General features: G+C 46.4%; 1 protein-coding gene across 7 annotated transcripts in view; it reads left to right on the top strand.

Moving 5' to 3' along the window:
• The window catches only part of HNF1B (HNF1 homeobox B), a 55,848-nt gene that overhangs the window by 25,572 nt on the left and 15,732 nt on the right, over nt 1-14,544 (top strand). For 4 of the 7 annotated variants that reach the window (XM_077852264.1, XM_077852263.1, XM_077852262.1 and 1 more), the window contains exons 5-6: nt 7,008-7,168; nt 13,819-13,951. In XM_077852264.1, the coding sequence (XP_077708390.1) occupies nt 7,008-7,168; nt 13,819-13,951 (294 nt within the window). Of the gene's footprint in view, nt 1-7,007; nt 7,169-13,815; nt 13,952-14,544 lie in introns of all 7 variants that reach the window. The other 3 variants (XR_013354242.1, XM_077852261.1, XM_077852259.1) reach the window with 1 other exon arrangement.

The raw sequence follows: 14,544 nt of genomic DNA on the forward strand, positions 1-14,544 counted from the left end.
ATCTCTGCCTCTTTCCTCAAGAAAGCGACTCCTGGGGATCCCTGGGTGGCTCAGCGGGTTAGCACCTGCCTTCAGCCTGGGGCATGATCCTGGAGATCCGGGATCGAGTCCTGTGTCGGGCTCCCTGCATGGAGCCTGCTTCTCCCTCTGCCTGTGTCTCTGCCTCTGTGTGTGTGTGTGTGTGTGTGTGTGTGTGTGTGTGTCTTTCATGAATGAATAAATAAAAATCTGTTTTAAAAATAAAAAAAAAAAAAAGAAAGAAAGTGACTCCTCTATGGGAAAAGGGGCAGTGGGTTTCAGAGAATGCATTACGATAGGGTCCATCAGGACTGACCTAATTCCTCCTGGTCCCCTCCCTGGCCCTGTGTTTTGGCATCGTCGGAAAGACAGGTCTGTCTGCCCATAATTGATGGACAGAGTTGTTTCCTTTTCTCCTTCACACGCTCCCTCATGCCTGGGCTTAAATTCCCAGTTTCTAGACCCAACAGGGTTGGGCTGTGCTCTGCATGAGGTTAGAAACACAGGGGAAGAATGTGTGTGCCAGAGCTCTGGCTAGTTGAGTAATGTTTACTCTGTTGGTGGCTGGGACGCTCATTCGTGCTGGCAGAGGTCCATCAGCCGGAGGAACATTCCTGCATTATCAGGGATGGGAGATTGGCTTTGAAATGTCAAGGGTGAAAGGCATCCCACCAGATTCTGGGTGCAACTCACAGACCCCAGTAAAAAGGACCCCCTGGCTTCAGAGCCTAAGGCCACATGGGGCCAAGCTGAGCCTCATGCTGCCGAGGAGGCAACACCTCCCTCTTCCCACTTACTATATAAAAAGAGTGACTCTGGTCATGCTCTCCTGGCTGACATTGCTCTACTATTTGCCTAGCTTTTTCTCTTCCTGGAAAACCCGGTGCTTCTCTAACCTTATTCGTTCATCATTCTGGCTTCCAAGGAAGGAAGATCCATATGCCCATCTTGTAGATAAAAATACCAAGACCCAGGGCAGCCCAGGTGGCTCAGCAGTTTAGTGCCACCTTCAGCCCAGGGCATGGTCCTGGAGACCCAGGATCGAGTCCCATGTCGGGCTCCCTGCATGGAGCCTGCTTCTCCCTCTGCCTGTGTCTCTGCCTCTCTCTCTCTCTGTGTTGCTCATGAATAGATAAATAAATAAATCTTAAAAAAAAAAAAAAAAAAAAAACAAGACCCAGAAGTTGACTGGCCCAGAATCATCAAGACAGAGAGACAGAAAGAGAAAGAGAGAGAATATTAGTTTCAAATGTCCAGATGCTGATTGACTTCTGGAATTGTGGAATTCTGGCTGTTTTTAGAAGTGCTAAGAGAGTTGTAGTTCTCAGCCCCAGAAGAACAAGTTTCTGAAAAATCCCTGTGGTTAGCAGGTCCTCTCCTGGGTCCTCCTGCATGGCAGTTGTGTCTGTCTTTTGAACACAGGTGCACAGTCAGTTCTATAGAACCTGACATTTACATCATAAAAACCACCATGCTCTGTAAAGTCACGCAATAAAAACCATGGGGTTTATGGGGGAAAAATGGGGTTAAAGGCACCCTACTCAAAACTTCTTCAGTGACACCCTTTAAAAAGATAAGAATCTAATAAAAACATTAGCAGAGTTATATACCTGTTAAATAGTTAGGAAATGCATAAATGCCATACAATAATAAATACGGCATTTTACCTTGAACAAGTCCTGAAGTTTGCCTGCGGAAGCAGATGTCCAAAGGGCTACAGCTTGTGAGTTAACATGAAGTAGGGCGGAGGACTGTTGGAAATTGGAGGGAAAGCTATAACTCCAGATGTGGATGGACATGGCATATAGCACATGCAGGGAACTGATGGTAGCTGATAGCTGGTAGATGCTTGAAGAGTATGTGTACGTGTGCACACGTGCATGCACACTAGTGTGTTTAATGTTTTCCTGTGTGACTCTGCTCAGCTGGGTGCAAGTTTATGAATTCCTCAAATGTGAAGTTCATGGTATGCTCAGATTATTCCATAATGTATTAATAGATTTAGAACAGATCTACACTTAATACCAGTTGCTGCAGGGCTGGCTGTATTTTCTCCTTCTTCCAGAAGGGATGATCCGTTGCTCTAGAGCTTGGATGCTCAAAGCAGCTGCAGGCTCATTCCTTCTTTCAGTAAATATTCACAGTCCCAGGCTCTGTGTTAGCCTCTGAGGATGCAACAATGAGTAAAAAGCCATCCCTTCCTTTAAGAGGGAAAGAAAAGTATCCTATCATAGGAACATTATAGGGCTGAGTGACCAACTCCTGTTGTAAGGGTCTCAACTGCATGTAAAATACAAAAGGGCAAAGCAGATAACTACCAGATGAATCAAGGAAAGCTTCGTAGAGGAGGTGACATTTAGCCCTCTTAAAAAGATGTAGAAGGGAAGAACTTTCCAGGCAGAGGGAACAGCAGAAGGGTCTCAGCTGCATGTAAAATACAAAAGGGCAAAGTAGATGACTATAAGGATGAATCAAGGAGAGCTTCACAGAAGAGGTAAAACTTAGCCCTCTTAAAAAGATGGAGAAGAAGAGAAGAGCTTTCCAGGCAGAGGGGACAGCAGAAGCCAAGGCACTGAGGCAGGAGATGGCAGGTGCCCTGACACGGCTGTATGGGATGTCATGTGAAATGATGCAAATAAGGGGCTGCAGTCACAGAAGCCTAATCCTGCTGATCTTTGCTAGTGGGGCTTTTCCAGAAGGCAGTGAGGGGCCATGATAGGTTTCCAAACAGGGCAGGGACATGGTGCAAGTTTGTTTTAGAAAGAAATCCCAAGCTGCAGCAGTGTGAAGAGTGCCCTGGAGAGGTGGATGCTGGTGCAGGAAGCAGAATGTGGAGATGCTGGCTTCTGGAACCATGAGCTTTGTTCATGTTTTGATACTTCTGACCAGTCATATTGGATAGAAATTGGATGAGTTGTCTCTGTCCCACATGCCATCAGGAATTCAGAAAGAGCCCCAAAATACAAAGGCGTAGGAACAGGTGAAATAGGTCAGCGCCTCACAAGGATCTCAGGAATGTCTCTAGAGTCTAGCTGGGATGACTTTTGCTACTGGACACACTTGCTATGGTTCCTGAGACCAGTGATGGGGACATGGCCAATGAATACCTTGAGCGAAGAAGTGAGTGCAAGGTACAAGGTCACCTTCTGGATTATCATATCTCCTATGGGGCCCTCTGAGGCTGTTATTAACCTGGCATCTTTGGTTGGTCAGTATTAAACCAGAGCCCTTGTGGTATATTTGTGTTCAAAGCTTATAGGGGTGAAAGAAGAAAGGAAGAGGTCATTCCACCTTCCTAGCACAGTACCTGGCATGTAATAGATGCTCAATAAAGTTTTGTGAACTCAGCCTTCCTGAAAATGTCTTTAAGACAAAGACAATACCAAAGTAGAAGGAAGTGAGGTATCTTGAACAACTGTTCTATGCCAAGCATGTTCTGGGGACTTTCACATCCCTTAAATCATTCATCTTCTTCCCAGTGACCTGAGGGACAGAGATTGCTAACTGCAAAGAAACCGAAGCTCGGGGAGGTTGAGTAGCTTCCCCAAGGTCACACAACTAATATGTGGTAGAGCCAGGATTTAAACCCAGGTTGCCTGACTCCAGAGCCTCCTCCACTTTCCTTCTCTGAAGCGCTCTTCTGAGTTTGTGAAATACACAAGGACCTGGCCTCTCTTTCCTCTAATGAGAACACCTATTCTTGGTGGATTGCCAGCAGATATCTTGTGATACACCTTCCACCTCCACACCCCCTTTAAGGTGGCTGCCTGGGTCCAGAGTGATTGCCAAACTCCTGGTGAGAGGAGCACTGGTGGGCAAGGTTACAGGCGAATCTGGAGCTGGTGAGCAGCCCCCTGCCTCGCTCCCACCACACTCAACAGTGATAACAGCTCCCTCCTAAAGCGGGCAGTCCTCTGGCTCAGTGATGAGGAAGTTGGAGTTCACCCAGTACACTGATGGCAAAGCTGAGATCACACAGGGATCTCCTAGCCCCCAGCCCGATGCTCTCCCTTAGCCAGAGGTCTAGGCTCATCAGTCCTTAAACAGAGCAGCCCCACCCTTACATTTCTCGTAGAATGAAGTTCTGCTGGGGTAGAAAACAAGGTTTGAAAACCACAGCAGCCGTGGGCTACACTGCCTGGGTTCTAACAAATGGCTCCTGCCCCTCATCTGCCAGGCTCCCTCCTAAAAAAGGCTTTTGTTTCCTGCGGATATCCTTGGTTAATTATTTTTAAATAAATAATTATGTAGCCTGCAGTAGGGGAGAAGCCTTCCCGTGACCCATATTTGATCATCAGAGGACTGGCCGTCTCCCTCCGGCCAAATTAAATAGGCTAAAACCAGAGTCTGTTTGACTTGAGGCTGAATCGATGGTGGAGACAGGCTGGGAGGTGAACACACACCTAACTCCCAGCGTTATCACCGCTCTCTCAGGAGCAGAGCATCTTGGGGAGGTAAATAGCTGGCCAGGGAGTCAGAGAAAGCAGGAGAAAACAGGGTGAAGTCCAGTCCCTTCAAAAGGAAAGAATGAGTGGGGCAGGGGCCAGGCCTGCCTCCCAAGTTGCTTCCAAGGCAAAACATCAGTGCTTCCACAAGGTAGGATTCTTTGGGAACTATTCTTCACGAACGGGTCACTCCATTCAGTACTTAGAGTCTGCCCTAAGTTGTCTAGAATCCTAGAGTCTTAGGGCAAATACCCTGGGGTCCATCTCCATACTAACTCCCTCTCTACCTAGCATTACCATTTATTTAGCATTATGCTAGGGAATTTATAGATATTTTCTCTTACCTCAAAATAGCCCTGTTAAGGAAGCATTCCCTCCATCGCATGAGATATAGCTATGGCACAAGATCACACATCTCCTAAGGGCAAAGTCAGGATTCGAGCCTGAGTTTGGCTAGCTTCTGAGCCAAACTCAGCTCCTGAGCAGTCTCCCCTTTGTGCCCCCTTGTCAGAAAATCCTTCCTGTTACTGACTAAATCTGCCTCCCTCTTTTCCTTTGGATCTGTTCTGCCTCCCAAGCTCATAAGGCACACATCTTTCTTCTTCTCCATAACAACACTGTGAGCTAGCTGTTGGACACCTCCTGCCAGGAGCTCAGTGGGAAATGTGACTGAAAAAAAAAAAAAAAAAGAATCTCAGGTGATCCATCGAGATGAAGTAGAAGGGGGTAAATTGGAGACCTTGGGGCCGCAGATAACATGTGGAGAAACATGGGCAGGGCTGCTCAGGGGGTGTTGGTTTGGAGGCAGGGAAGCCTTTCCTCCTTTTAGCTTCATAGTTCCCGTTCCTCCCAAAATGCAGTGCCCTAGACCAAGAGCTACTATATATGCCAATGCTGTCCCACTGCCACTACCACCCCCACCAGCAGCCCCTAGACTCAGGATGAGCCAACCACAGATAGAAGAAGGCATAAAGCCACTCTGAGTCAAGCAGATTGCTCTCAAGGGTTAGAGCTTTGCCTTGGCACTTGTCTGTTTCCTTCCCGGCCCTCTGAAGCTCTTGGTCCTATCAGCTTTGGGTGACGTCCTTTGGGCCATGCCAAGAAAACTGGCTTGGTCTGCTCTTGGCAAGCTTCATCTTAGTGATTTGGAAGTTGCCGGTTATGGTGGCTTGTGTGGCCCCTGGGGAGGAGTGGGGGTGTTGTAGCTTCATCTGGCGGGCAGGGCTCCAGGGGGAGCAGGAAGCAGAGCAGCAGGAAACAGACCAATAGAATCAGGATACTTCATACAACGAGGGTGAATGTGAGGAAACCTGGCAAATGGAAAAGTGCAGCTGGCCCATCTCTCCAAACAATTGCATGCCTAGAGCATTTGGTCTCATCCCTTTGCAGGAAGAAACAAGGTCCCTTAAACCCTTGTATCGAATCCCAAGTGAAAAGCAAGAGCATGGTCTTTGCAGGCTTTGAGCTTAGGGTGAGATGTCCCAGTGATCCCCAGCTCTGTCTTTGGCTGTTTCAGGGGGCACATTCAGCGGGACTTTGACTCTAAGCGAAGGAGACAGGCTCTTTGCACCTCCCCCCCCTTGGCTTCCTTCAATAGGCTACTTTTTGCTTAGCATTTGCCCTTTCCTGAGTGCAGACCTCTGTTTTGGTTCCTGAGCGAGAAGGAGGGTCAGAGCCTTGAGGCCATAAACATGTGTGGTTCTCCCCTCCCTTGCAGACCAAACTGCAGTGGTTTACTAAAGCATCCACACCCGGCCTGCATGTGCTGCCTGCCCTACCCTGGCACACGCGCCTTCCCCTGGGCCCTGGAAGTCAGCCAAATGGGACCCCATCAGAGGAATGTGAGTTGCAGAGCCAAAGACTCCCAGCTGCAGCCCCATCCCTGTCCTGCTCTGCCCTTGTCCCCTCAGGGCCTCTCAGGCTCAGCCAAAACCATGGTGCACAGAGACTTGATGCCTTTTGCTATCGCTCTTGCAGGGGACCTTGGGCAAGGGTAGATATGGGTCTTTGTAGAATGGGTCTACTCACACTTTGCAGCCCCACATTGCCAAGAGATGCCAGGGAAACATTTCTAGAAGGCATTTCAAAGAATAAAAGAAATACTCTAGCCAGGAAGAGAGGGCCAATCTCAGCCCCTAAAACCTGAAAGAACCATGCTAAAGCAACAACAATCAGAATCCTTTCATTTGTTCTCCTTCTTCCCTCCCTTCCTTCCTTCCTTCTCTCCCTCCCTCCCTCCTTCCTTCCCTTGACAGATATATTTTGAGGAGTAACCAAGTGCCAAGGTACTAGGGCTTTAGTAACAGACAAAACAAAACAGATAAAAACGTCCTGCCCTCGTGGAGCTTACATTCTGGAATCAAAGTGGAGGCCAGGCCACCTTTACCCTAGAGAAAGATGGCCAGTGTTTCTTGTAGGTAGACAGGGGAGGAAGAAGGCAACTTGGTATTCTCATTATCCGCCCTCACAAACAAGGGGAGCGAGCCAGAGTTCCAAGTCCCCGGGGGCACTCATGTCTGCTGTTGGGTCTGGGTTGTTTTGCAGGAGTGCGCTACAGCCAGCAGGGAAGCAATGAGGTCACTTCCTCCTCAACAATCAGCCACCATGGCAACAGCGCCATGGTGACCAGCCAGTCTGTTTTACAGCAAGTCTCCCCAGCCAGTCTGGACCCTGGCCACAATCTCCTCTCACCTGATGGTAAAATGGTGAGTACACCTGGGCCATTGTAGCTGTGGAGCTGATAAGATAAGAGGCAAAACAAACACAACTTCTCACAAGGCCTGCCTCAAACAATGAGCCATTGTAGCCCCATAGGGGAAGATGGGGGCTGTCCAGAGTTGGAACGGAAAGGTAGAACCAGTGACCCAGCCTTTGGAGGGTGGAAGAGGTGTTCAGTTTGAACCTAGCCAATAAATCTGACAGAGTTCTGCTCTCGTTTTATTGATTGAATGCCTCATAAAGGAGCAAGCCGGGTGGGACACTGTTTGTTTTGGGGGTGCCAATGACATTTGTGTTGATAAAATGTTCATTCATACCCCCACCACTAAGGCCTCCAAAGCCAGTTTTTTCACCTTAGAGAACACTTCACTTTGAAACAAGCCCCCTCTTTCTTTTTACCACCCCCTGGTCCTAGCAAGGAGAGAAATCAAGTCAGGACTTAGGAGGTGGCAGGAGGTGGAGAGAGGCTTCTTGAACTGGGCATCCAATGGCAAGTCAGTGAAGAGCACAGCACAGAATGGCAGGTGGGGTGGGGCAATGCTTGCAGGGTGAGCGAGAAACACCGACTTTGAAGTGCCAGTGAACAGGGTTCAAATCCTAGCTCAGGCACTTAATAGCTGTGTAGCCTTGGGCAGGTTACGGAACTACTCTAGGTCTCTCTTTCTCAACTATAAAATGGGCGTAGTAACAGTACAGTTGTTGGGGGAACAAATGGGCTAACGAGGGGAAAAACTTGGCACGGTGTTAAATATTCAAGAAATGATAGCGGTGGTGGTGTTATGTTACTGTCAGTGTTACTCTCTTTAAATGAAGTTTTCTGTGGTCACCACAGCCTACGCCCAGATGTAAATTTAGCACACTCGATGAGGAATAGACTCTTTGAACATTCAAGGCTCTAATTCCCTAGGCACACAAGTGCAGGGGAGCGCAGCGGGTGAGAGAGACAGGCATTACGACACTAGGGAGGGCAGGAAATGGAAAACTTTATTCTTTGGGTCATGCTCTGTGTTTCAGTGGGGGAGGAGCTGCAGGTTCCTGGCTTTCACACTCAAGGTGGAGCTGCACACATTCCCTCAAGTTGTCTGACCCAGAGGCAGGTGGGGGCCAGAGCAGGGGGGTGGGGGGGGAAGGGGAACAGGGAGCAGATGCCATTTCAGCTCTTGACGTGTGTGCTGTGTAGGCAACATAGGAATGGTAAGTCACAGGTGATTGAGTTCCCATATCCCTGGAGAGAAAACAAAGTGTAGTTTCCAAGGGGAGCGCTAGCCCAGGTAGTAGTCTGTGCAAATGAGCTACTCTCCCCCTTGCCCCTTCATAGGGGTGTGTGCAAACGAAAAGGTGCTCCTGGGGAGGCCTGTTGTAGTCTCCTTGCCCTTCCCATCATCCCCTATGCTTCTTCTTCATGAAGAACAGTCTGTGTGGCTACCTTGAAAGAGGCACAGGCAAATCTTCATGAGTCACTTTGAGACCCCAACAGGTTAGGGCTAAGGATTGCCCAACGGGATCCCCATAAGAGGGGAATCTTATGGAAGAGGTCTTGACTTAGTCTTGCCAAGTCTCCACTCCTCTTGCTGGAAGGTCCTTCGGGTTTCCCTTTGGATCCTGCTGCTCTTTCTCCTAAGAGGCGAGTGGCCTCACCCCAAGCCAGAGCTGCTCCAAAAGCAGCTCACAGACATGCTTTTCACTTCCTGTTCTGCTCAGCAGTGCCCTAATGGGCAGTAGATTATTGGATTGATGATTGACCAAGAGAGCACACCTCAACGTTAGCAAACACCTGGGAGCTTGTTTGCAGGGACTGGCTTTTTACTAGGCTCCAACACCCTGGCTCATATGTGATGTCACTGTTACTGGATGCCCCAATGCAAGAATATGTTCTCTGTTAATATATAACAGGCCCATCACAGATTGCGGTCCACCAAGGCAAGAGCAGAATATGGTTAAAAATAATGCAAGCAAGAGAACCAGTATGTCCACGTCTTGGGCTCTGCTGTTTATCAGCGATAGGATGGATGTGGCTTAACTTCAGCTTCCTCATCTATAAAATGGGGAATAATAATGCCTGCATCATGGGGTTGGTGTGAGGATGGCTTGTAGCACTGCTGTTCTTTGAGTAAGCCTTACAGAGTGCAAGGAGTAACAGTCTCTTGTGTATTGACTTTTGGTAGGATGTGAATTCAAAATCTTCCCCAGGGATTAGTTTTGGAAATATTGCTGATCCATTGAGTTTCCTTTGCACTGTCTATTCCCTCTTCCATACCCAACTGCATAGACAAAAAGCTGGATAGATTTAGGGTTGCAGTTTGTGTGTGTTGAACATTGCGGGTTTTTTTTAAAGCACGTACTAGGGGGCACCTGGAGGGGCGCAGTCAGTTAAACATCAGATTCTTGGTTTCAGCTCAGGTCACAATCTTGGAGTTGTGGGATTGAGCCCCACATCAGGCTCTGTGCTCAGCGCATAGAGTTTGCTTATCCCTCTCCTTCTGCTTCTCCCCGCTGCTCACACACTCTGTCTCTCTCACTCTCAAGTAAATAAATACAATCTTAAAGCACAGACTAAGGTGCCTGGCTGGCTCAGTAGGTAGAGCATATGGCTCTTGGTCTCAGGGTAGTGAGTTCGAGCCCCACATTAGGCATAGAGTTTACTTGATAAAAAATAATAATAAATATTAAAAAGCACATACTGGATACTTTCACAGTTTCAAAGCAGTATAGCCTACCACTGAAGAGCTCAGGCCTTGGAGGCAGATGGCCTGCTTTTAAGACCAATACTACTTTTTTTTTTTTTTTTAAGATTTTATTTACTTATTCATGAGAGGCACAGAGAGAGAGAGGCAGAGACACAGGCAGAGGGAGAAGCAGGCTCCACGCAGTGAGTCTGACGTGGGACTTGATCCCGGGTCTCCAGGATCAGGCCCTGGGCTGAAGGCAGCACTTAACCACTGAGCCACCCGGGCTGCCCCACCAATACTATTTCTTGAGCACATTTCTTAACTTCCCCCAACTTCAGTTTCCATGTCCACAATGTAGGGATAATAAAACCAACCTCATAGCTTGTAGGCAGTAAAGCACTGGGCATAGGCAACAGTACCGCAAATGGCAGCATTCATGTAATTCAAACTCAGCAAATTACCATGTTAGAATCACAACTGGTGTCCTTGGCAGCCCCTGGCTTCCTTCAGTCCTGGAGGCAAATAGAAAATACTGGTTGTGTTTTAGAGTGGGAAGGAACCTGATCAAGGTTATCCAAAAATGGTAAGTGGAAGAGGTTTGAATTCCAGCAAAACTTGGTTTGAATTCTGGCTCCCTCACTCACTAGTCAATTGACATAGAGCTGGTCTCTCAACTCTTTGGAGGATCAGTCTCTTAGTTGGTAATGTAGGAGCAGTGGTGATAATGCCCTTCCTACTTGGGTCATTATCTAGTGAGGACAATCAGTAGAAGTAGAAGCACTTTAATGCCATTGCACATTGAAGTTGTTTTTATAATTGGCATCTGCGTTTCTCTTTCACCATTAAAATCAAACATTGATACGTTAGAGATTACCGTCACTTCATTGACTTTCTCCAAAGGACTACATTACCCAAGGGAAGTCTGGAGGCAGGTTACTGAATTTTTTTTTTTTTTTTTTTAATGACTCTGACATTTTAAAAAACAAGTCTAGCAAACAGGCTGGTTCTCTCTTGTTTGATGTGGTCAGAATTCCTTCTTGGTCATGTGACACATCCCCCAACAGATTTCTGATACCCGTTTTAAAAACACAAACAAACCTGTTTCGTTTTTTTTTTTTTTCTTCCTTTCTTTTTCAAATTAACCTTGGAAGCTGTGGGGTTGACCAGAAGGTCAGAGTGGGAGATAATGTCTTACCTGGGTGCTGGTGTGAGACTTATTAATTTGACAAGCTCTGGGAGGAGGGCAAATGGACTACTCAGACATGAATGTATGTATCCTAACCCTAAAGTCCCTCCCAGTGGTCCTGATACCATCAAGAATGTCTGGAGTAGTTCAGAACGACAGGAGATATCTCTCTTCCTTCCTCCCCACCTCTCCCTTCTCTCTGTCTCTCTCTTTAAGATTATATTTTTGAGTAATCTCTATACCCAACATGGTGCTCGAACCCACAACCCCAAGATCAAGAGTCACATGCTCCACTGACTTAGCCACTCAGGTGCCCTGAGACATCCTTTCTTAAAAATAATTTTTAAACTATAATAGTAAGTAAACTACTTTGTCACCAAAAGAGTGTGTGTGTGTGTGTGTGTGTGTGTGTGTGCATATGTGTGTGTGTAAAACTGATAGCTCCTTATAATTAATGGGGAACCTTTGGAAGCATTTCTGAAAACAACAATCAAAGTAAGCACATCTATAACAGCTGTTATTGTTTAATACCATTTAGAAAGTTCTGACCAATGCAATAAGACCTGTACATATATTAGTACTAGCAAGGAAGAGACCTTATCAGTATGTGTGCTTGTGATGCCATTATACACTTGGAAACGTGGAGAAAATCAAAAAGGAAAAGACACTATTAGGAATAAATAAAAGGATTTGATCACTAATAAAAGAATTCAGGGAATCCCTGGGTGGCTCAGCAGTTTGGTGCCTGCCTTCGGCCCAGGGCGTAATCCTGGAGACCCGGGATCAAGTCCCATATCAGGCTCCCTGCATGGAGCCTGCTTCTCCCTCTGCCTGTGTCTCTGCTTCTCTCTCTCTCTGTGTCTTTCATGAATAAATAAATAAAATCTTAAAAATAAATAAATAAATAAGTTAATTAATTAAATAAAATAAAAGGATTCAAAGTGGCTATGTGTGATGTAAACACATTAAAATTTGTAGCTTTCTCTTACTAATCTGTCATTAAAATATAATGGTGCAACAGAATGCGGGCACCTGGAGCCCAGGGCTTATTTTTAATAGCTTTGTCTTTACAATATCAGCACCTTGATAAAAAGAAAAAAGTTTTTTAATGGTTAGTGGAGATTTGGAAAAGACAGAGAAGCCCAGTGATGGCTGATCTCCCCCAACCCACAGTAATAATTGCCTGGGTGTGGAAAGGCCCTCTATAAAAGCCAAGAACTTGACTTCTAGAGTCAGACCTCAGTTAGATATACCACTTGCTGAGTTATTGGATCTTAGGCAATATCTGTATCTTCTCTGAGCCTTGACTTTTCTATCAGTGAAATGGTGATATATCTACCTGATACCATATCTACCTGATGCAGATCTACTATGAAGTGTCTGCCTCATGGAAGTACAGTGAGGTTTGTCAGGTAATGTCTGAGAGGCTAAGTACTTAATGGAGCCTGTAGTCAGCTTTCCTGTGCTTCTTCCCTAGTCCCTTATCTGCTCTCACTAGCGCAGACTTCAGGCATTATTTTTAGCAAACACATGTCTTTTTTTATATATAAATTTATTTTTTATTGGTGTTCAATTTGCTAACATATAGAATAACACCCAGTGCTCATCCCGTCAAGTGCCCACCTCAGTGCCCGTCACTCAGTCACCCCCACCCCCCGCCCACCTCCCCTTCCACCACCCCTAGTTCATTTCCCAGAGTTAGGAGTCTTTCATGTTCTGTCTCCCTTTCTGATATTTCCCACTTATTTTTTCTCCTTTCCTCTTTATTCCCTTTCACTACTTTTTATATTCCCCAAATGAATGAGACCATATAATGTTTGTCCTTCTCCGATTGACTTATTTCACTCAGCATAATACCCTCCAGTTCCATCCACGTCGAAGCAAATGGTGGGTATATGTCGTTTCTAATGGCTGAGTAATATTCCATTGTATACATAGACCACATCTTCTTTATCCATTCATCTTTTGATGGACACTGAGGCTCCTTCCACAGTTTGGCTATTGTGGCCATTGCTGCTATAAACATCGGGGTGCAGGTGTCCTGGCGTTTCATTGCATCTGTATCTTTGGGGTAAATCCCCAGCAGTGCAATTGCTGGGTCGTAGGGCAGCTCTATTTTTAACTCTTTGAGGAACCTCCACACAGTTTTCCAGAGTGGCTGCACCAGTTCACATTCCCACCAACAGTGCAGGAGGGTTCCCCTTTCTCCACATGCTCTCCAACATTTGTGGTTTCCCGCCTTGTTAATTTTCCCCATTCTCACTGGTGTGAGGTGGTATCTCATTGTGGTTTTGATTTGTATTTCCCTGATGGCAAGTGATGCGGAGCATTTTCTCATGTGCGTGTTGGCCATGTCTATGTCTTCCTCTGTGAGATTTCTGTTCATGTCTTTTGCCCATTTCATGATTGGATTGAGCAAACACATGTCTTGAGCACCAATAATACAGAAGGCATACAGCAGAATGGAGGATACTTCCAAATTGAGCAAGTGACAGTCCTACGATACCCAGAAACCCAAGAAGTCCTAAGCGCAGGCACATAACTCAAAGATAGTCAATAAATGGAAGTACCATAAGGGGAGGGATTATTGTGTATTTTACTTCTCTGTCTTCAGCGCCTAGAACTGTGCCTGAGCCTCAGTGAATTATTGTTTAATGAATCAATGAGTGGGTGGCTGGGTGAATTAGCTGTGCCAAGAAATTGCTGAGCCACATCGTTTTGAATGCTGTTCTTTGCAGTCCAGAGTCCACTCATGTTCCACTTGTTTTTCTCTCTCCAGCAGATCTCCGTCTCAGGAGGTGGTCTGCCACCTGTCAGCACCTTGACGAATATACACAGCCTGTCCCATCATAACCCTCAGCAATCTCAAAACCTCATCATGACCCCCCTGTCTGGAGTCATGGCCATTGCACAAAGTAAGCTCCATTGTTGGTCAGAAAACCTGGGGGGCGGGGGGGGGGGGGAAGTGTGGGAAGGGAGCCAGCCTTATTCTTAAAAATGTTGATAGAAGACCCCCTTCAAACTCACCTGCCACTCGTAGACTTGATTTCACTTGTTTTTGTTCCTTATCTCTCTTCTCAACAATATTTCGACTGCTCAGCCTAAAGAAAGAGAAAATGATGGAGTCACATTGAGTCTTGGTCACGGCTCACCAGCTGGGCATTCGGGGGCAAATCATTAAGCTTACTGGGGTTCAGTTTCCTCATCTGTAAAATGGGTTGCTGAGGTGATCAAATAACAGGGCATAAGGACATGCTTATGAATCTATGTAAAGCATGAGTATGTGTAATATCAGAGCTTATACCTTTGTCTTGTGTTCATTTTTACCTCTAAGGATGTGATAGATTTTCTAGGAAGTTGTGCTGATGTTTATATTGGTTGGAGATGGAGCCATGATAGGCTTCCTTCTAAAGAGGTCACAGGATGCCTCTTTGGTCAGTGGTGACAGTACAGCGAGAGGGAACTCCGAGGCAAACTGTTGTAGCATCTCAGTCTTTAAGGAGAAACA

Source organism: Canis aureus, chromosome 16 (genome assembly GCF_053574225.1).
Source record: "Canis aureus isolate CA01 chromosome 16, VMU_Caureus_v.1.0, whole genome shotgun sequence".
In the NCBI taxonomy this organism is placed as follows: Eukaryota; Metazoa; Chordata; class Mammalia; order Carnivora; family Canidae; genus Canis; species Canis aureus.